General features: G+C 40.8%; 1 protein-coding gene across 1 annotated transcript in view; it reads left to right on the top strand.

Annotated features, from left to right (window-relative positions):
• Positions 1 to 23,208, top strand: part of KCNH8 (potassium voltage-gated channel subfamily H member 8) — a 446,156-nt gene that overhangs the window by 158,128 nt on the left and 264,820 nt on the right. The window contains exon 2 of the mRNA XM_061167954.1: positions 1,557 to 1,790. Within this exon, the coding sequence (XP_061023937.1) occupies positions 1,557 to 1,790 (234 nt within the window). The remainder of the gene's footprint in view (positions 1 to 1,556; positions 1,791 to 23,208) is intronic.

The raw sequence follows: 23,208 nt of genomic DNA, 5'->3' as shown, positions 1-23,208 counted from the left end.
CTTGCCTGGGAAAATCCCATGGACAGAGCAGCCTGGTGGGCTAGTCTATGGGATTGCAAAGAGTCAGACACAACTAATCACACAGGCATGCATACATATGCATGATTATATGGGCTTATATGTTTTCTGTCAAATAACATATTATATCAAATCATGATTTTTTTCATTTAACAATGTATGCTGTATGTATGTATGTATGCTGTAGTTCTTTCCATTTTTCGTTTTCTTATCTTTAAAATTCCAGCCTCTCATATTGTCTGAGACACTGACAGTGTTCAACTATATTTTCATGAACCAATGAATGAGTGATTTCATAATGGTCTCTAATTCATTCTGAACCTGAAATTCACCCACCAACACATTTTCTACATGCCTTGTCTTAAACATCATCTCCAGTATGCATCTTTTTGTCTGTAAACATCCCTCTGATTTAATCTCAAAAACTTTGAACCTTCCCTGAATATTGCCTTTTAAGCTCTCCTTCAGGAGTTATCTCTAAGTACTTAACAATCGTGTCCTGTTTGTTTTATTGCTTCACTATTCGTATTTGTTAATATAACAGCTATAAGATGTGAACAATGCTCTTTTTAAATTAATTCTTGTTGGAGTATAATTGTTTTACAGTGTTGTGTTGATTTCTGCTGTTCAGTGAAATCAGTCGGTTATATGTATTCATCCATCCCCTCTGTTTTGGATTTCCTTCCCACTGAGGTCACCGCAGAGCCCTGAGTAGGGCTTCCTGTGCGTACAGTAGGCTCTCATTAGCTTCTATTTTATCCACAGTAGTGTGTGTATGTACAGAGTGAATGATCCTCTTAACAATGGTTTTTATTGAGTACTTATTTGTGCCAGCCATTATACTAATATTTCTCACGAATCCCCAGAACATACCTGTAAAGTAAGCAACAGTATCACTCTCATAGCCCACCAGTCCGTGCCCCCAACCCACCCACCCGATCCACGGATCAGCGGCCATGACCCACCCGCCCGCCCAATCCACAGATCAGCGCGGCCCACCCGCCTGCCCAATCCATGGATCAGTGCCCAGTTGCTCATAGCTGTAAATCTCTATCTCACCCTTTATTGCCTCCCTTATTTCTCACTGCCCTGCCCACTTCCTTACTTCCTGGAATCACCAACCATGTAAAATACTGACACTCATCTTTGTCTCAGAGTTTGTAAGGAAATCAGACCTAAGGAGGTTTAGGATGTGAATAATCTGTGTATTAATTGTCAGATTCAAGCTGTCAACCAGAATCCATGCTCAGAAACACCAACCCTTACTGCTACCTAGATGATGGTAAATGCCTCAAAGCAGGCTCAGGAATACTCTGTTCTCTCCATGGTGGGTTTCAAAATGCAAGCCGAAGTTGACGCTTAACGCGTACTTCTGCAGGTCAATGCTGTTTTATGTTCCGGGGTGTCTCCTTTCTACCCCAGCACATCAGGATATGCACTTTAGGTAGTTGTAGCTAAATATATATGCTCATCGTTTGTTGCTGTGACGTCCTCATGCTTGTTTACCTGCTGACTGTCTTCTCCTTGGTGCTCTACAGATAGCAACTTCATCCTCGCCAACGCCCAGGTAGCTAAGGGTTTCCCCATCGTCTACTGTTCGGATGGCTTCTGTGAGCTCGCTGGATTTGCCCGAACAGAAGTCATGCAGAAGAGTTGCAGCTGCAAATTCTTATTCGGAGTTGAAACCAATGAGCAACTGATGCTTCAGATAGAAAAGTCCTTGGAGGAAAAAACAGAATTCAAAGGAGAAATTATGTTCTATAAGAAGAATGGTGAGTTGGCTTCCTTTGTTGGGGGCTCCTTGGACAGTGGTGAAAAGTCACCTTCTTTCAACTGCCGTTGGTGTGATCGCTCTGTAGCTCCCATTAAGGCTTAATGATCTTAGCAGCATAAACTACTTGAAAATTTAGAATTATACAAAATCAGCATATTAACTGAGTTAATATATGTTAAAATAGAGTGTATTACTATTATGTTGTGGTCATGCTTAAGATATATATCAGAAATGGTGATTGTCAATGTATTAACAGATGATCTTCTATCCAGAGATAGTTTTCCATCTTAAAGAACACTTAAAGAATAGAGTCACTAGGGATGGAGATTCAAATGTCTGCTATCATAAAAATTAATTTAAAGGACGTGAGTGTAGGTATTTTCTTTTCCAGTTTCCTGACCACAAAGCCTTTCTCACCATTCTTAAATTCTGGAGACAAAGTAAGAAACACACAGTGTTTCAGGGTGGGAGTAAATTTGCCTGGATTCAAAACTGTCTCTGGGGAGATACTAAGTATTTTTTATGGGTGTGGTTTTGTGACTCTCTCTTAAATGAAAAAGTATCTAGGGATGGGTATGGCTTCTCTTCCCTTCTGTGTGGGACTAGCTATCATTATCCTGTGGTAGGGGGAGTGAGTCCAGGAGGCGTTATATTGGAGAAAAGCTATATCAAAACTGAAAGCAAACCATGTCTTTCCAGTTTCTGAAATTCTCTTTCTTTAATAGTTTTCCTCTGAGTACCATAGCCCCTGAGTTTTATTTAGCTGGGCACACGACCATCAAGCTAAAGAATATGTTCCCCAGCCTTCTTTGCAGTTAGCTTGGCATGTGACAGGGTTCTATCCAATGACATGTAAGAAGAATGGCTTATGCAATATCTGAGCAAACTCCCTAAAAAATGAAATTGTTTACCCTCTAATTTCTCTTCTCCTTTCCTGTGGTGTTGTGGACTGAATTACGTCTCTTTAAATTTCATACGTCAAAGCCCTAATCCCGTAAAGCAATCATCAATCAATTAAAAAGAAATATACTTTATTTATTTTTTTTTAAAAGAAATATACTTTAAAAACAAGCCCTAACCCCTAATGTGGCTGTAGAGATAGGGCCTTACTTAAACTGTACTCTAATTCAAGGTTTCTCAGCCTTGGCACTGTCAACAGTTGGGGCCAGTAATTCTTTGCTGTGGGGTTTGTCCTGGGCATTGTGGACAATTAGCATCATCTCAGGCCTCTTTAATACTTAGTGTTGGGGTCATTTTTAGGAGGAGATATTGGAACCTGAATGTGGAACTTCACCCCCTTTTCACAGTTATCTATCCTTGGAGGACGTTCCTCGAGCGTGTGAATTGTGGGTACACAGTGGGCATGAGGAACTGGCGAGCGCTCCTCTGGGACGAGTAGGACGCCCGATTCTCTGGCACCAGGAAGAAGTTTCAGACCACTGTGTGCTTCTCAGTGTCCGTAGATACGGCCTGCATTGCAAATATGATAAAGCAGAAGCTTTCTAGCTCCCTCCAACTATACCACCATCCTGGGAGAGAGGGCCTGCGATAAAAGAAAGTGGAGGCCATCCCTGAGAATGCAGACTGGTAGGGAGTGATAAAACCCATCCGGTGAACAAACGGAAAAGGAAAAGCTTCTTCTGAAGTATCTGCTGACTGCAGACTTGTTCTTAAGACAGGTGCCTTGTACTGGTCTCTGCAAATCCATTTGTGTTTCTTCCTTTTTACACCCTCTCACAATATCTGAATGGGGCACCTCTGAGAAAGGTTTAGGCTGAGGAGGAGAAGGTGGCAAGGCCAAAAGATGGAGACTTAGAGGCCAGATGGATGGAAACAGGGAGCTCAGTTGGGAGTGAACCCCCAGCAGGGTTTCTGGAGCTTGCTTTTTATAAAAACACCCACTGCTCTTGGGCCCCTTTGAATGCAACACTTTAAAGGACCAATGAAGAATAAAGGTTTTACAAATTAAGGAATAATTAAGAAGGATAGCTAGTTTCACAGATAAACATAATACACAAAATTTTCTTTGGCTAACATAGAGCCATATTTTACATGTTTATGTGCAGGAGTTAACATTGCCCGTTACTTATCTTCCCTCTAAATTTCCTAGGCTCTACATATATATCAGAAATAGTAACACTAAGATGTCTTTTCATAAAGCTGTCCCCTTTAGTTCTGCTGATACACAAAAGGCATCCACTGTGGCTGATCAAATGTATGGGTGTGCTAATGAAAGGTTGTTGCTGAGCCATGAAAGACTCCGGGATTCTTGGCCTCAAAGAGGAAGAATTCAATCTGGGGCCAGAGACGAGACTTGATCGCTCAGAGCTTTTGTGCAATAGAGTTTTATTAAAGTATAAAAGAGATAGAGGAAACTTCTGACACAGACATCAGAAGGGGAATGGAGAGTGCCTGCCTTGCTAGTATTAGCAATGGAGTTATATACTCTCCAGTTAGTTATTACAATGAATCAAAAGAATGTCTGGAGGTTGCAAAGATCTTACTAGACCCACTCCCACAATCCACATTTCAAGATAACCAAGATAACAGGATTAGGCAGAAGGCCCTCAGGAAGGAGAAACTGCCCTCAAGCAGGATACATCACTGCTATATAATCCTTAGTACAGAGTCCAAACCGAGTTGTTAGTTGTGTAATCATCAGTTCCAGGCTTAAAGATGAAAACGCTTTATGTGACTAAGACTAAGGAATGTAGAGGAAAAAAATGTTTGTTCTTTCCTCCTCCTTGAGAATTCCAGACCCCTGTCTCCTCTTTGAGAGCCCCAGACCCCTCTCTCCTCCTCGGGGACCCTGGACTTCTTATCAACCTGCCTAGGAATTGACTCTCATTAACACAGCGAAACCATTTTCACAAGTTGGTACCTATCCTCTCCTTGTTTTTTTTAATATAAGAGACACTTTTTTAAATATAAGAGATACTTATACCTGTGTGGTTCCCTCCTTTTCTTACACACAGCATACTTTGCGCCCTGTTCTATAACTTGCGGAACAATATCCTTTACAACTGTGTGTACCTTGCAGAACACCACATGCTGAATGGCAGTCATTCATTCTTTTCTACGGCATTACATCCTATGGATCCACCATAGGACTATGTGGTATTATATAGTATGACATCATATGCATCCATCCTAGTCAGTTACAGTATTACATCATTTGGATCCACCATAAGACTATGTGGTATTACATAATATGACATCATATGCATCCATCCTAGTCACAGTATTACATCCTATGGATCCATCATAGAACTATGGAGTATTACATAGTATGACATCGTATGAATCCATCCTAGTCAGTTACAGTATTACATCATGTGGATCCATCATAGGATTGTGTAGTATTACATAGTATGACATCATATGGATCCTTCCTAGTCAGTTACAGTGTTACATCATTTGGGTCCATCATAGGACTGTGTGGTATTACATAGTATGACATCATATGGATCCATCCTACTCTCTCACAGTTGTCCGTCATGTGGATCCATTACAGTATCACTTGGTCAGTAAATCCCCTACAGGATATTTGTGTTCACTCTAGAATGTGATCTCTTTTCTTTGCTCTTTCTATCTCTCTCTTTGAAGTACTGCTATTGTCATTTGGAAAGTTTTGTGTGTTTTTTGTAAGTTATTTTTATTTGAGATGTTTATATTATACAGCCCCACCTCAGTTTTTCCCTCATTTCCTATCATAAGAACTGTTATATCAGTAGTTAACCAGGAGCCACATCTCCCTCCTCTTCTCCCCACTAGCTAACTGAAAGGGATGTACTATCAGTACCACTTAACGTTAAATCTGTAGGACACGCAGCACTTATGGTCTGCTTATCTTACTGTCTGCGTGCCGACCCCGCTCATCTCTTCCACAGTTATATTTACATTGTCAGAGCGTTCAGTACAACTGCATGTACTTTGTCACTCCTATCTTTCTTCATTCAGTCTTAATGCTACAGTGAAATATGCTTGATGATCACCATATATTCTATCCTAAAGTTTCTCTGATCATGTCTTAATCATCAGAAACTTACTCTCTGAGCCATCTCAGTAAGAGCTCTTGGAAACTGTGTCCCTGAACTCTTGCATGTTAATAACAGTATGACAATCAGTTTGCTGAAAATTAAATCTTTGGTCTGTGTTTCATTCACTTTACCATCTCAATTGTGTTTATGCTCATGGGCTGGCATAGAGTATTGTTTTACTCTAAGACTGCTGCTGATTAAGTGAGTTGGTGTTTTGTCCTGGATGTTCGATTAATTTATTTCATTAGTTCACTTCATTTCCTGTCATTTCATTTTATTTCTTCATTTTATTTTATTTTAAATCTAATAGTTGTACTGGAATATATCTTGGCATAGGCTAGGATCAGCCTACTTTTCTGTGAAGAATCACAGAGTAAGTATTATGCATATTATGAATTTTATAGTCCATACAGCCTGTGTTGCAAGTACCCATCTATATCATCATAGTCTGAAAACAACCCAAAAATATGTAAATGAATACATGTTATTGTCTTCCAGTAAAAATTTTATCTATAAAAACAGGAAGTGGGCTAGATTTAGCCTACATCCAGTTTACTGATACCTGGTATTGAATTTTGGGGATCAGATTCTTTTCTCTTGGTGTGTGATATGCCCTGTAGTGTTTAAGTCCCTTTTACTTGGGAAATTTTTCCAGGATTTTAATTATCACTGATCTGTCTTCTTGCTTTGATTTTCCTCTTTACGATTACTTATTACATGTATGTGGGATCCCTACCTGTCCTCTGTACCTATTATTTTCTTTTTCTTTTTAATTTATTTTTTCTTTTTCACTGTTTTTACTTGTGTAGTATATTTTCTTTCCTTTCCCTTTGCGGTATATCTATTCACACTGTATTTCTTCTCTTTACGTCTTTAGTTATTTGTCTTTCATTTATAGCCTCTCCTGAGTTCAGTGAGCTCATATTATTTCTATCATTCTTTTGCTGAGTATCTTAGTTAGGATTTCCTTCACAAACCACAGACTGGGCTTCTTAAACAGCAGAAATTTATTTTCTTACAATTCTGGGGGCTAGAAGCCGCGAATCGAGGTGCTGGATGGACTGGTTTCTTTTGAAGCCTCTTGCCTTGGCGTAGAGATGGCCGTTTCCGCCTCTCTCCTGTGGTCTTCCTTTGTCCCGATCTCCTTGTCCCGATCTCTTCTTCTTATAAGGACACCAGTCAGATTGGTGCCCACCTTAGGACTTCAGTTTAAGTTCGTTATGTCTTTATAGACCCCATCTCCAAATACAGTCATGTTTTGAGATAATGGGGATTGGGGCTTCAACGTACGGAATTTGAAGGCATAGAATTCATCCTCTAGTAATTTTACTCCTGAGCTTTTCTAAATCAGCGTATGCTATCCGTGCTGTTGTTTCATGCATAACATACATTGATTCAGTTATTTTCCTTAATTACCTTTTACTTTTGAAAATTGCTTCTTTAAATTCCCTTTTACTTTTGAAATAGTTAGCTTTTGTGTGCTTATGGAATATTTTGGGGTGTCTTGACTTTTTGTGGCAATGAATGAAACGGCATCCCACTGCAGTCTTCTTGCCTGGAGCATTCCGTGGACAGAGGAGCCTGGCAGGCTACAGTCCATGGTGTCACAAAGAGTTGGACATGACTGAGTGACTCACTCACTCACTCACTCTGATTTTCTGTATCTGTATTCAAATAATTTTCTCTGTATCTCTTCTTTCATCCTGTTCTACTGTCATGTTTGAATAAGATGTGTTCTTCTCAACTTTAAGAATATTGGAAATAGAGGTGTCCTGGGAAAACGTTCCTAAATCTATGGCTCCTTTACCATTCCCCCAAAGTTTCTGTTTCGATGCGTTCCCCATCTGGGTGCAATTTTTGCTACTTTCTGAGTTAGATCTGCTTTCCTACTCACTTTCACTATATTATTTGAACTATTTCCTTTCTTTATCCTGATTTTCCTGCTCTGACCAAGTAAAGCTCTGGTTCCAACAGTTTATCCTCAGTATATTAATAGTTCTATACCTTGGTGAATTCTATAGATCCAACAAAAATTTTCTGCTGAGTTTTCTGAAAGCGCTGAATGCTCAGACAATCCCAACAGCATGCTATCTTTCTGTAACCCATTTTTATTCATCCTCAAATTGGGGACTGGGAAGCTAGTTTTAATTGTCTTCTGCTAGTTTTAATTGTCTTCAGATCTGTGTGTGGAACCCTCTACTTCCAGAGGATTTCTTCTTTGGGGAGTAGATACATGTTGACAGATTATGAGGTCCCATGCTCTAGAGCTATTAAGAGCCTTCTTTTTTACCTTCCTTTTTTCTTTCTCATAAAGCTGCTCTTCCTGCAAGGGTCAAGCTTCTTAGTTGGTATTGCCCATCGTCCTGTTATTCTCAGGTTTATGGGGACACACTGTTGTATATGTATTTTGAGGCTTTCTGATATTACTATCTTAGTTACTTTAATTTTGTGAAAGGATTGGGGATATTTCAAAACCAATGTCTCCATTACCATTGCTGTATTTTTAAAAAATCTCTTTAGATAAAGTATAATTGCTTCGGGTATGTAAGCTCATTTTTTTTTTTTTTTTTAATAATTCCTTCTCCTTTCTTTCTCTCTAAACTTCTGTTTCCATGGTTGGAATGAGGAGCTTATCTGAACTCGGGTGTAGTGTAGAAAGGATCCCTGTAAGTCCTCGCACGTTCCCTGTTTCACGCCCAGCCCATCTGTCTGATGCTCTCATTTTAGTGTTTGCAGCTGCATTTTATGGCTGGTGGTGAGCCCTACATAACTTCACCCTCCCTTTGCTCTTGATACCACGGTAGATCTCTCCATTTTTGCCTCCCCTTTCATCATGCCATGAATCAAGGCCTTCATTATTGTTCTCTGCACTCAATATTGCTAGGCGTGGGAGGCGTATAGATACTTCAGGTGAGCCCTCCCATCCTTCACACGTGGAAGCAAATGGAGCCTCCGAGCACACATCCTTGAAACTGTCTTGTTTCCTCAGAAGTAGGCATCAGCCACTTTCATATTGGCAGAGATAGCCTGGCAATCAGCTTCTCTCAAGAGTCCCAAAGAGAAGGTAAATGGTCTCTCTGCCTTCAGGGTTTTCAAAAAACTATCAAAACACTATTGGACATAAGATTGTCTACAAGGATGTATTGTACAACAAGAGGAATATAGCCAATATTTTGTAATAACTGTAACTGGAAAGTAACCTTCAAAATGTATTAAAAAACAAAATTTTAATAAAAGAAAAAATAAAATATTAAGAAAACTACACAGACACCACTTCTCCAAGGTTCACACTGTGGAAACTCACAGAGAGGAGATTAACTCTTCCTCTTCTACATTCTCACAATCCCTCAAGCTGAAGATGGACCGGCTGGGATGTTATGTTGTATTCACCTCCTTCCAGACTTTACCTTCTTGGCTAAATGTTAACGGTGGAAAATTACATCATCTCTGTGTCATGGAGGATCATCATGTTTGAATCTACAAACCCAAACCTTAAGATGTGTATCTTAGCATATCTTCTCTGCAGAAAACTTATCTTTCAGGTCTATTTTTATATTAAGTAGACCCAACAGGAAGAGAAATGCTGCAAGAGAACTAAGATTTGAGAAGAAAATTAAAATGATACAGTTAATTTTGCAAAAATATTATCCTGATATATCAGTTTGCTAGGGCTGTCATAACAAAGCACCACAAAATGAGTGGCTTAAGCAACAGAAGCTTACTGGGCCACTTTTCTAAAGTCTTGAATTCTGAGATCAAGGAGTCAGTTGGAGTGCTTTCTCCTGAGGATGAAGAGGAAGAATCTGTCCCGTGCCTCTCCCTTGGCTCCTAGCGGTTTTCTGGCACGCTTTGGTGTTCTTCAACCTGTAGAAGCGTTGCCCTGCTCTCTGTTCTCATCTCCCCGTGCTATTCTCCCGGCGTGGGTGGCTGTGGCCAGATTTCCCCATGTTAACATGACATCAGTCTCCCTGGATTAGTGCCCGTCCTAATGACTTCATCTTATCTACATAATAACTCAGTGTCCAAATAAGGTTACATTTTGAGATATTGTGGGTTAGGATTCTAACTTATTCTTTTGGGAGGGCAAAACTCAGCCTATAGCACATGGTTGTATTTACATTAAGCAGACTAGAATTTAAGCCACTTGCCTAAGATTGTGAGTAAAGAAACTAGCATGTATAAAAATCCTCTAACTCAAAATTGGGGGTACTTTTGACATTTAATGGGCAGGAATTATAGATGCTAGACATATTGTAATGTGTGGGATGGCCTTGCAATTGAAGAATTGCCCAGTGTTTGACTTGTCTTTCACTTTATGTTCCTTCTTTCTTCCTTCCTGTTTCCTTCCTTCCCTCTTTCCTTCTTTTCTTTCCCCCTCCTTTCTTCCCTCCCTCCCTCTCTTCCTTTCTTCTCTACCTCCCTCCCTTCCTTCATTTTCTCTCCTGTTCTTTCTTTCTGAGTTTTATTGAGGTATAACTGGTGGACAAAACGTTTCAAATGTTTCGTGTGTATATCTTGGTGAGTTTGGACATTTGCATATACTTATGATATTATCACCACAATCAAGGTACTAAACATATCCATCACCTCTAAAAATTTCCTGTGTTCTTTTCTGTTTTTTTTTTGTTGTTGTTGTTGTTGTTATTTGTTTTGTTTTTTGTGGCAAGAACGCTTAACATGAGATCTATCCTCTTAACATTATGCTAAATGAAGGAAGTCTATTATGATCCCCTTACATGATGTATCTCAAGTAGTCAGGCTTAAAGAAGCAGAGACTAGAATGGCCATTGGCAGGGGCTGAGAGGAGGGGTAACTGGAGAATTGTTGCTCGATGGATGTAACGTTTCAGTTATGCAAGAAGAGTAAACCATAAGGGTCTGTTGTGCAGCATGGTGCCTGCAGTTTCTAATACAGTATTGTGCCCTGCGTGACTTTCTGGTGCCCCGCCAGGCTTCCAGGAAGTCAAACCCTGGTTGCTAATGACCTGAACTAGGAACCTAACACACAGTGTGTTTTTGGAGGGCTTTAATTTTCTATTGAATTTCTAAGAATAAAACCGTAGTGTCATGAGAGAAGATTGAGTTTTATCTTGTTCTGAACTCACCATTTCAGAAGGCTTTGTCACTGATTCACAATGCTTGCACATCTGCATGGGTTTTGTACTTGGAGCCGCTGCATTCACAGTGATTCCACGTATTGGTCCAGCTTCTTGACAACATCTTCTGCTATAGTCAGTCATACCTGCGCCTTTTATGTTGAGGTGCCTATTATTTTATCACAGACAACTTCACTTTTATTTCTGTTAATAATATAGACTGTTAATAATACAGACTGTCACTTTTCTGAAAATAATGTGTATTGTCGGTAAGCAGGTGTTTGTTTTTTTTTTTTTAATTTTTCGGTTCTAAATAGAAAAGAGGGAAATATAAGAGTTTGATACAGAAGGGAATCTTGAGCAAAACTCTCTTAATTCACAGACTCATGTCACCCTCAAGATTTGTCATTCATTTCCATATACCTACTGAAATATTGCTTGCTTAACATCTTCCTTTAAGTTGACTCTGTTATTTTTACCCAAATTGCAAGCAAAAGAAAATTAAATCACTACTCTCGATGGAAACTAGGGATCTCTAGCTCACACAGAATGTAATCATAAATAAATATACTTTATTGTATATTTAAGTTCAATATACCATTATTAAACATTTAACATTAATAAAAACTGTACACAAAATCTAAGTATAATTAATTGATTATATTTTGCCACTCAGCACACATGCTATTTTATTTAATTTTTCGAACAACACTTTGAAGTAAACTTGAACTACATCACATTTACAGATGGAGAGACTGAGGCAGAGAGATGATGTGAACGCAGAACTGTATGCTCACCTTGCCGCTGCCCAGAAGTTCTCCATTGTTTACTCTCTTTACTCACGATGCACTTCGCATTTCTTTAGTTGATTTTCACATGCTGTAGTAAAATGTCTGGAAAGACTAATGCCAAGAAGAGAGTCCAGGACAACGGCACAGGAAGACTCTGCCCTCCCCTCCTTCTCTGGACACACCAGATCGTAGCCACATGTGGATCGTTTCCCTCTGAAAAAGATCTGAAAACCACGTGGAAGGTTAAAAGGGCCACACTGAGCTAAGTAGGAAATCTCGAGCCACGATCTCGGCAAGTCCCTGCCCTGAAACAGTAACTCACAGTAGGGAGGGACCTCTGGAATCCAGAGGTCTTCTCCTGGAGGAATGAAGGTTAGGGTGCCACATCTGACACCCTGGCCCCTGGGAACGCCACCAGAGAGATGAGCCCCAAAATGCCTGGCTAAGAAAACTGACAGAGGTAATGTCCAAGGGACCCAAAGTGCTGTCGGAAACTGAGGTTTCCTTTTTAAAGCATTCACATACAACCTCACACACCCCAAGACCCAGTGACAAAACAGCAGTTTGCGAAGCATCTAGGCTGTGAAGGGGACTCATCTGCTAACGTAAAAGCCTCTGCTGAAGGGCTGGGGGCAGGTGAGACTCTCCCTGGAGATGGAGGTGCTGACCAATGCCATCGTTACACTCTCCACCTGCCCCAGGAGCACACCTCTTGCCACTTTACGAAGCACAGTCCTGCGGCCTTGCTGAAGGCAGAGAACTTGGGCAGTTGCAACACCACGCTGCTTCCTGGATGAGGTTAGTGATCATGAACCATCAGTGCCTTCTCTGCCTCCCATCCTGAAGCCAGCAAGCCATTCTCCTGCTGCATCGCTAAAACCCACGGGTGTGTGCAGTCCCGACACGCCCACTGCCTTTCTGAAGCTGGTGCGTGTGCCCCACTCACATCCTCTCCAGCTGCCCTGCCAGAGCCACCATGTCTACACGGGGACATCCCCTGGTCCCCTGGCCCTGGTGGCCAGGGGCGCTGGAGTTACTGACTTCCTCGGGACTGTAACAACTGGGAAGGCTGTCTGCAGCAGGACACCACCCCCAGGGAACTGCACCAACATAACCCATCTTTCTGTGAGGAAAACGCTATTTACTTGCCCTGGAGCTTTAGCTTGAGAGACGGGCTCTAGGTTCCCCCACACCTAGGATCTCAGGAAGAGCTCCCAGGGAATTAAGTGGTGAGAGGTCACCGTGTCACACTCCTGCAGCCTCAGTGAGACAACACCTCAATGAGACCTTACAGAAAAGAGCTTGCACACTCGTCTGGGGCCCTGACGTGTAACTTTCGCCCCTGTGACGCCTCCAGATGTGCTTTGGAGGCCAGCAGTGATTATAGCTGCAGCCCCACAAGTCCTGTACACATCATACACTTTAAAAGCTGCTGCTTCAGGCTTTGTTTTCTCATCAGCCTGAAACTAGGTGCTAAGTGAGAGTCCTCCCTTTGGGACACTGACATGTCTTGGCATAATCTCCACAAAAGAGACATATCAAGGCTAAATCAGATGATTTAGACAATCTCAGAAATTTGAGAGACAAAAGATCTAAGGCAAGTTTAAAGTAATCTTCACAAGTCCACCCCTTTAAGCTTGGGATAGTTAACAGTTTTGCCTAATGCATAAAAATAAGAACAGAGGGTCAGGTAGAATGAAGAAACAGAGAAGGATGTGTCAAACAAAATTATAAGGCAGAATCTCAGAAAAAGGATTTTGGTTCTATGAAGATGAGTAATCTACTTGATAAAGAATTCATGGTGCTGATCATAAAGATGCTCACAAGCTCAGAAGAAGAATGGGTGAAAACAGTGAGAACTTCAACAGAGAGGTAGAAAATAGAATTCACAAATAGAAGTCACAAAGCTGAAGCGTACAATAACTGTACAGGAAAATATACTAGAAAGGTTCAACAGCAGACTGTGATGCAGAAGAGAATGGACCAGGAAGATATTATGGGAGTCCAAGAGAAGAGATAGAAAAAAAATCTATTTGGAAAAATAATGGCTGAAAATTTCCCAAACCTAGAAAAGGAAACAAACTTCCAGGTCCAGCAAGCCACATCCTCAAAAAGATGAACCCAGAGAGGTCCACACTAAAACATACTATAATTAAAATGTCAAAAGCTACAGATAAAAAGAAAATCTTACAAGCAGCAAGAAACAAATTAATCATTACATATAATGGAATCCCATATGACTATAAACAGACTTCAGCAGAAATTTTTCAGGCCAAGAGGGAGGGTATGACATATTCAAAGTGTGAAAGGAAAAAACTTCCAACTTAGGATATTCTATCCATCAAAATTATCATTGAGGATTGAAGGAGAAAGAAAGAGATTCCTCGTCAAGCAAAAGCTAAAGGAGTTCATCACAACTAAGCCAGCCTTACAAGAAATGTTAAAGAACATTTTTTAAGCTGAAAAGAAATTGGCATTTGTTAATAACAAGAAGACATGTGAAAGTAAAAATCTCACAGGGAAAGGTAAATGCATAGTAAAGGTAGGGAAGTAATCCCTTACAAAACTGCTATGAAGGTTACAATACAAAAGGAGTAAAATTAATTAAAACTATAATAATTTGTTAAGAGGTGAATAAAACAAAACATGTAAAATGTGATACTGAAAGAATAAAATGGGGGAGGATTAAAAATGAAGAATTTTGGAATGCCTTGTAAGTTGCTATCAACTTAAAATAGACTTATATACATAGGATGTTATATGTAAACCTTGTGGCAATCACAAAGTAAAAACCTGTAGTAAATACTCAAAAGGAAATGAGAAAGGAATCTAAATATAGCACTAAGGAAAGTCACCAAATCACATGGGAAGTGAAAACGGGGAAAAAGAAATGAACAGAGAGGAAGTACAAAACCGCCAGAAAGCAACTGACTAAATGGTGTTAAGTGCATACCTGATAACCGTAAATGGAAACAAACAAAATTCTCCAGTCAAAATCCATAGAGGGCCTGAATGGGTAAGAGTAAGACTGAGCTACAGGCTGTCCACTGGAGACTCACTTTATTATTTTTTTCCCCATTTATTTTTCTTAGTGGGAGGCTAATTACTTTACAATATTGTAGTGGTTTTTGTCATACATTGACATGAATTAGCCATGGATTTACATGTATTCCCCATCCCGATCCCCCCTCCCACCTCCCTCTCTACCTGATCCCTCTGGGTCTTCCCAGTGCACCAGGCCTGAGCACTTGTCTCATGCATCCAACCTGGGCTGGTGATCTGTTTCACCCTAGATAATATACATGTTTCGATGCTGTTCTCTCAAAACATCCCACCCTCGCCTTCTCCCACAGAGTCTAAAAGTCTGTTCTGTACATCTGTGTCTCTTTTTCTGTTTTGCATATAGGGTTATCGTTACCATCTTTCTAAATTCCATATATATGTGTTAGTATACTGTATTGGTCTTTATCTTTCTGGCTTACTTTACTCTGTATAATGGGCTCCAGTTTCATCCATCTCATTAGAACTGATTCAAATGAATTCTTTTCAGTGGCTGAGTAATATTCCATGGTGTATACGTACCACAGCTTCCTTATCCATTCGTCTGCTGATGGGCATCTAGGTTGCTTCCATGTCCTGGCTATTATAAACAGTGCTGTGATGAACATTGGGGTGCACGTGTCTCTTTCAGATCTGGTTTCCTCAGTGTGTATGCCCAGAAGTGGGATTACTGGGTCATATGGCAGTTCTATTTCCAGTTTTTTAAGAAATCTCCACACTGTTCTCCATAGCGGCTGTACTAGTTTGCATTCCCACCAACAGTGTAAGAGGGTTCCCTTTTCTCCACACCCTCTCCAGCATTTATTGCTTGTAGACTTTTGGATAGCAGCCATCCTGACTGGCATGTAATGGTACCTCACTGTGGTTTTGATTTGCATTTCTCTAATAATGAGTGATGTTGAGCATCTTTTCATGTGTTTGTTAGCCATCTGTATGTCTTCTTTGGAGAAATGTCTGTTTAGTTCTTTGGCCCATTTTTTGATTGGGTCATTTATTTTTCTGGAATTGAGCTGCAGGAGTTGCTTGTATATTTTTGAGATTAATCCTTTGTCTGTTGCTTTGTTTGCTATTATTTTCTCCCAATCTGAGGGCTGTCTTTTTACCTTGCTTATAGTTTCCTTTGTTGTGCAAAAGCTTTTAAGTTTCATTAGGTCCCATTTGTATATTTTTGCTTTTATTTCCAATATTCTGAGAGGTGGGTCATAGAGGATCCTGCTGTGATTTATGTTGGAGAGTGTTTTGCCTATGCTCTCCTCTAGGAGTTTTATAGTTTCTGGTCTTACATTTAGATCTTTAATCCATTTTGAGTTTATTTTTGTGTATGGTGTTAAAAGGTGTTCTAGTTTCATTCTTTTACAAGTGGGTGACCAGTTTTCCCAGCACCACTTGTTAAAGAGGTTGCCTTTTTTCCACCGTATATCCTTGCCTCCTTTGTCGAAGATAAGGTGTCCATAGGTTTGTGGATTTATCTCTGGGCTTTCTATTCTGTTCCATTGATCTATATTTCTGTCTTTGTGCCAGTACCATACTGTCTTGATGACTGTGGCTTTGTAGTAGAGTCTGAAGTCAGGCAGGTTGATTCCTCCAGTTCCATTCTTCTTTCTCAAGATTACTTTGGCTATTCGAGGTTTTTTGTATTTCCATACAAATTGTGAAATTATTTGTTTTAGTTCTGTGAAGAATACTATTAGTAGCTTTATAGGGATTGCATTGAATCTATAGATTGCTTTGGGTAGTATAGCCATTTTGACAATATTGATTCTTCCAATCCATGAACACAGTATATTTCTCCATCTGTTTGTGTCCTCTTTGATTTCTTTCATCAGTGTTTTATAGTTTTCTATGTATAGGTGGAGACTCACTTTAGAAGTAATGAAACTCATACATTGAAAGTGAAGGTATGGGAAAAGATATTCCACAGCTGCTGCTGCTGCTGCTAAGTTGCTTCAGTCGTGTCCAACTCTGTGCGACCCCATAGATGGCAGCCTACCAGGCTCCCCTGTCCCTGGGATTCTCCAGTCAAGAACACTGTAGTAGGTTGCGATTTCCTTCTCCAATGCATGAAAGTGAAGAGTGAAAGTGAAGTTGCTCAGTCATGTCTGACTCAGAGACCCCATGGATTGCAGCCTACCAGCCTCCTCCATCCATGGGATTTTCCAGGCAAGAGTACTGGAGTGGGGTGCCATTGCCTTCTCCGGATATTCCATAGAAATGGAAGCAAAAAGAAAGCTTGCATAGCTCTATTCATAACAAACAAAAAGGTTAAAACAAAGACTGCCTTAAAAGACAAAGAGGAGCTGTACATAATGATGAAGAGGTAAATCCAACATGAAGATATAACATTTATAGATATAAATACACCCCACATAGGAGCACCAAAATGTATAAAGCAAATACTAACAGACCTAAAGAGAGAGATAGACAGAAATAAAATATTAGCAGGAAACTTTAACACCCTAGTTACATCAATTTATAGATCACTCAGAAGAAAATCAGTAAGGAAGCATGACCTTAAACAAAACATTAGACCAGATGCAGTGAATACATATACACAGTACATTCCATCCAGAAGCAGCAGAACACATGTTTTACTTCTCAAGTGCACATAGAACACTCTCAGGATAGATCACATGTCAGTGTCACAAAGTCTCAATAAATTCAAGAAGATTGAAATTATATTAATCATCTCTTTTGACTACAGTGGCAATCAATTATAAGGAAAAAAAACTGGAAAAATATAAATATGTGGAGATTGAACATCATGTTACTGAACAGCTACTGAGACATAGAAGAAACTGCAGGAGAAAGCAAAATACCTAGGGAAAATGAAAATTGAAATGTGACATACCAAAATCTATGGGATACAGCAAAAGTAGTTCTAAGAGGGAAGTTCATAGCAGTACAGGCCTACCTCAGCAAACAAGAAAAATCTCAAATAAGCTAAGTTTACACCTAAAGGAACTAGAAAGAGAAGAAGTTAAGCCCAAAATTAGTAGAAGAAAGGAAATAATAGAGTGGAAATAAGTGAAATAGGGACTAAAAAGACAAATAGAAAGATCAATGAAAATAAGTAAGAGCTGATTCCTTGAAAGAATAAACTTCAGTTGACAAAGTTTTAGATAGAATCACCAAAGGGGGGAAAAAAGAGAGAGAGAGTGGATCCAACCATCTTCTTATTCACAGGCTGGCGGAATCCGGAAGTTCATGTAGTGTTCCAGTCTGTAGGTGTGCAACAGCTGCCTTAGACCTTAGTGGCTGAACATAGCAGCGACCATATCTTACAGTGCTGTAGGTCAGGAATCCAAGCTGGGCTGGCTGAGTGCCTCCTCTCCCGAGTGGGGTTAGCTGAGATTGGCCGGTAGGTGTTCAGACGGGAGGTGCACTGCTCTGCGGGACCTTGGATGGCTTCCCTCAGTTCTGGCATCTTGAACGTGGGGGATGAGCTGGGACAGTGGATGGAAGTGCCTGCCCGTAGCATCCTTAACCCGGCGGCCTCTGGATAGTCTAGGGTCTGATGAAGCAGGCAGAAGCTGAAGACCTTTCATGATCTATTTTAGGAAATCACCTAGCGCAATGGCTTCCTTCCCAAACCAGACTCTGGATGGAGCAGACACAAGGACACCCAGATTCGTGAGGGGTCACCTGGACCCCAACTCTTCATAGGAAGTGTGCCCCAAAGATTTTTACTTTTTTATTTTAAAAATTGTATTGGAATATAGTTGATTTGTGATATTATATTAGAACAGTATGTAGGTTTCTTAAAAAAATTAAAATTACACCTACCATATGATATAGCAATCCCACTGCTGGGCACATATCCAGAGAAAAACATAATTTGAAGAGATACAAGAAGCCCAGTGTTCATGGCAGCCACATTTTTAAAACACCACTTCTAGATTTATAGAAATGCATTTGGGTGTGTGTGTGTGTGTGTGTGTGTGTGTGTGTGGCAAGAAGACATTTAATTTCATTTTTATGTTTTAAATTAATTAATTATTTTAATCGGAGGATAATTACTTTACAATATTGTGGTGGTTTTGGCCATACATCAACATGAATCAGCCACGGGTGTACATGTGTTCCCATCCTGAACCCCCCTCCCACCTCCCTCCCTACCCCATCCCTCTGGGTTGGCCCAGAGCACCGGCTTTGGGTGCCCTGCCTCATGCATCTAACTTGCACTGGTCATCTATTTCACATATGGTAATAAATATGTTTCAGTGCTATTCTCTCAAATCATCCCACCTTCGCCTTCTCCCACTGAGTCCAAAAGTCTGTTCTTTACATCTCTGTCTCTTTTGCTGTCTCGAATACAGGATCGTTGTTACCATCTTTCTAGATTCCATATATATGCGTTAATATAGTGTATTGGTATTTCTCTTTCTGACTTACTTCTCTGTGTATAATAGGCTCCAGGTTCATCCACCTCCTTAGAACTGACTCAAATGCGTTCTTTTTATAGCTGAGTAGTATTCTGTTGTGTATATGTACCACAACTTCCTTATCCATTTGTCTGCCGATGGACAAGTAGGTTGCTTCCATGTCCTGGCTATTGTAAACAGTGCTGTGATGAATGCTGGGGTACACGTGTCTCTTTCAGTTCTGGTTTCCTTGGTGTATGCCCAGCAGTGGAATTGCTGGGTCATACGGCAGTTCTATTTACAGTTTTTTAAGGAATCACCACACTGTTCTCCATAGTAGTTGTACCAGTTTGCATTCCCACCAACAGTGTAAGAGGATTCCCTTTTCTCCACACCCTCTCCAGCATTTATTGCTTGTAGACTTTTTGATGGTGACCATTCTGACTTGTGTGAGGTGATACCTCACTGTGGTTTTGATTTTCATTTCTCTAATAATGAGTGATGTTGAGCATCTTTTCATGTGTTTATTAGCCATCTGCATGTTTTTGGAGAAATGCAAAACATTTAATTTTGATGCTTGGAAAATTTCCAGTTTTCATAATATCTGAAGGGCTGCCAAGTAGGGACCGTGCTCCCTACAACTAAGTTATCAGAGAACCGTGGGTCCAGTTATTTTTGCTACTGGATCAGTCACTTTGTCCAGCTTTATTCGAGACCTCACTTGAGACTTTGCTTGCTCTGAAATAGGAAGCATTTTTATGATGCTTTTATGATGCTCTGATGATTCTCCAATAAGTCCCTTCAGTCTTATAGAAAATTAACATCTTGTATTTTCCTTCCATGTCTTTCACACTCAAGAGGTGATGCTCAGAAATGCAAATGCAGTTACTGACTTCAAAGAGACAGTAGCCTAAGGAAAGGGCCCAGAAAGACCCTGGCTGAGGGCAGCATGCACTGCCTGACAGAAGGGTCTGCCCTGCAGTTTATCTTTCCATTTCCCTGTGTTCAGGTTTTGTCCTTGTAAATGGAGGCAGCCTTCATGATCTGCTATTCATATATCTGAACAAGCTGAGAAAGCCTGTTCTTTTCTACACCCACGGCTAAGCCTGCATTGTTTAACGAACGAGCAGTTTTATGTCAGACGGTTTATTGAGGGGGCCTGTGCTCACCCCAGCTCTTCAGCAAGGATGATCAGAGCAAAGTGAGGCGGACATGTGGCTCAGGTCTCATTGAGTTCATTAGGAAGCACTTAGCTGGACCTGTCCTGCCACGACTGAGCTGTCACGATGCTGCCTTGCGAGCTATATTCCTGGGGACCTTCGCTTCCTGGAGGTCAGCCTTCCCAACTTAACACAGACACCGGCAGGAAACAGTAACAGCTCCCACTGACTGAGTGCTCACCACGTCCAAGCTCTATACTCTGCTCTTTGCCTGTGCTGCCTGTCCTGTTTTTCCTCTCATCCACCCTTGGAGGCAGATCCTAGTAATACCCCCATTTCACAGTTCAAGAAAGTGACTCACAGAAGTTAAGGGGATTGGTCAGAATGTAGGTCGAAGCAAGTCCACCCCAGCTGCCCATCCAGGACACCCGGGCATTCCATCCCCTGCCCTGGCCTCTGAGCAGGGATGGCTGGCCTTGCCAGCTGTGGGAGGTGCCTCTTGGGGGATAATGGCAGACTGTGAAGGCAGGGATCCATTAAGTTGGGATGGGGAAAAATTAGCAGTTTGCATTTAAGTTATATACACTACTATATATATGTATAAATTTATATATGTATTCATTTACTTCAGTTCAGTTGCTCAGTCGTGTCCGACTCTTTGTGACCCCATGGACTGCAGCACACCAGGCCTCCCTGTCCATCACCAACTCCCGGAGTTTACTCAAACTCATGTCCATCAAGTTGGTGATGCCATCCAGCCATCTTATCCTCTGTCATCCCCATCTCCTCCCGCCTTCAATTTTTCCCAGCCTCAGGGTCTTATCCAATAAGTCAGTTCTTTGCATCAGGTGGCCAAAGTATTGGAGTTTCAGCTTCAACATCAGTCCTTCCAATGAATATTCAGGACTGATCTCCTTTGCAGGTTGGATCTCCTTGCAGTCCAAGGGACTCTCAAGAGTCTTCTCCAACACCACAGTTCAGAAGCATCAATTCTTCGGCGCTCAGCTTTCTTTATAGTCCAACTCTCACATCCATACATGACCACTGAAAAAACCATAGCCTTGACTAGATGGACCTTTCTTGTCAAAGTAGTGTTTCTGCTTTCTAATATGCTGTCTAGGTTGGTCATAACTTTCCTTCTAAGGAGTAAGTGTCTTTTAATTTCATGACTGCAGTCACCATCTGCAGTGATTTTGGAGCCCAAAATATAGTTTGTCACTGTTCCCACTGTTTCCCCATCCATTTGCCTTGAAGTGATGGGACCAGATGCCATGATCTTAGTTTTCTGAATGTTGAGTTTTAAGCCAAACTTTTCACTCTCTTCTTTCACTTTCATTAAGAGGTTGTTTAGTTCTTCTTTGCTTTCTGATATAAGGGTGGTGTCATCTGCATATCTGAAGTTATTGATATTTCTCTCAGCAATCTTGATTCCAGCTTGTGCTGCTTCCAACCCAGCATTTCTCATGATGTACTTTGCATATAAGTTAAATAAGCAGGGTGACAATATACAGCCTTGACGTACTCCTTTCCCTATTTGGAACCAGTCTGTTGTTCCATGTGCAGTTCTAATTGCTGCTTCCTGACCTGCATACAGATTTCTCAAGAGTCAGGTCAGGTGGTCTGGTATTCCCAACTCTTTCAGAATTTTCCACAGTTTACTGTGGTCCACATAGTCAAAGGCTTTGGCATAGTCAATAAAGCAGAAGTAGATTTTTTTTCTGGAACTCTCTTGCTTTTTTGGTGATCCAATGGGTGTTGGCAATTTGATCTCTGGTTCCTCTGCCTTTTCTAAATCCAGCTTGAACATATATATGTATTTATGTATTATGTATTTATATGTAACACACACTTCATGGCAGATAGATGGGGAAACAACAGAAACAGTGACAGACTTTATTTTCCTGGGCTCCAAAATCACTGCAGATGGTGACTGCAACCATGAAATTAAAAGATGCTCACTCCTTGGAAGAAAAGCTATGACAAACCTAGACAGCATATTAAAAAGCAGAGACATTACTTTGCCAAGAAAATTCCATCTAGTCAAAGCTGTGGTTTTTCCAGTAGTCACGTATGGATGCGAGAGTTGGACTATAAAGAAAGCTGAGCTCTGAAGAATTGATTCTTTTGAACTGCGGTGTTGGAGAAGACTCTTGAGAGTCCTTTGGACTGCAAGGAGATCAAGCCAGTCCATCCTAAAGGAAATCAGTCTTGACTATTCACTAGAAGGATTGATGCTGAAGCTGAAACTCCAGTACTTTGGCCACCTGCTATGAAGAACTGACTCATTGGAAAAGACCCTGATGCTGGGAAAGATTGAAGGTGGGAGGAGAAGGGGATGACAGAGGATGAGATGGTTGGATGGCATCACTGACTCAATGGACATGAGTCTGAGCAGACTCTGGGAGTTGGTGATGGACAGGGAGGCCTGGTGTGCTGCAGTCCGTGGGGTCGCAAAGAGTCAGACAGAAATGAGCAACTGAACTGACTGACTGTTTAAACAGGGATTAAAAACTGACTGGGTCAGGAAGATTCTCTGGAGAATGAAATGGCAACCCATGCTAGTATTCTTGCCTGGAGAATCCCATGGAGGGAGGAGCCTGGCAGAATACAGTCCGTGGGGTCACAGAAGAGTCAGAGGACTGGGTGCCTAACATTCACTCAGTCATATATAAAGCAGATGAACCACAAGGTCCTACTTTATAGCATAGGAACTACCCTCATATGTTGTTATAACCTATCATGGAGAAGAATCTGAAAAAGTATATATATATGTGTGTGTGTGACTGAACAACAACATATCTTATATATATACATATATATATATATATATATATATATGTATAACTGAATCACTTTGCTTTATGCCTGAAACTAACACAACATTGCAAATCAACTGTAGTTCAATTTTT

This window comes from Dama dama, chromosome 19 (genome assembly GCF_033118175.1).
Source record: "Dama dama isolate Ldn47 chromosome 19, ASM3311817v1, whole genome shotgun sequence".
Lineage (NCBI taxonomy): Eukaryota > Metazoa > Chordata > Mammalia > Artiodactyla > Cervidae > Dama > Dama dama.
Note: the sequence above shows the minus strand (reverse complement) of the source record. Positions and strands in the feature narration are given on the sequence as shown.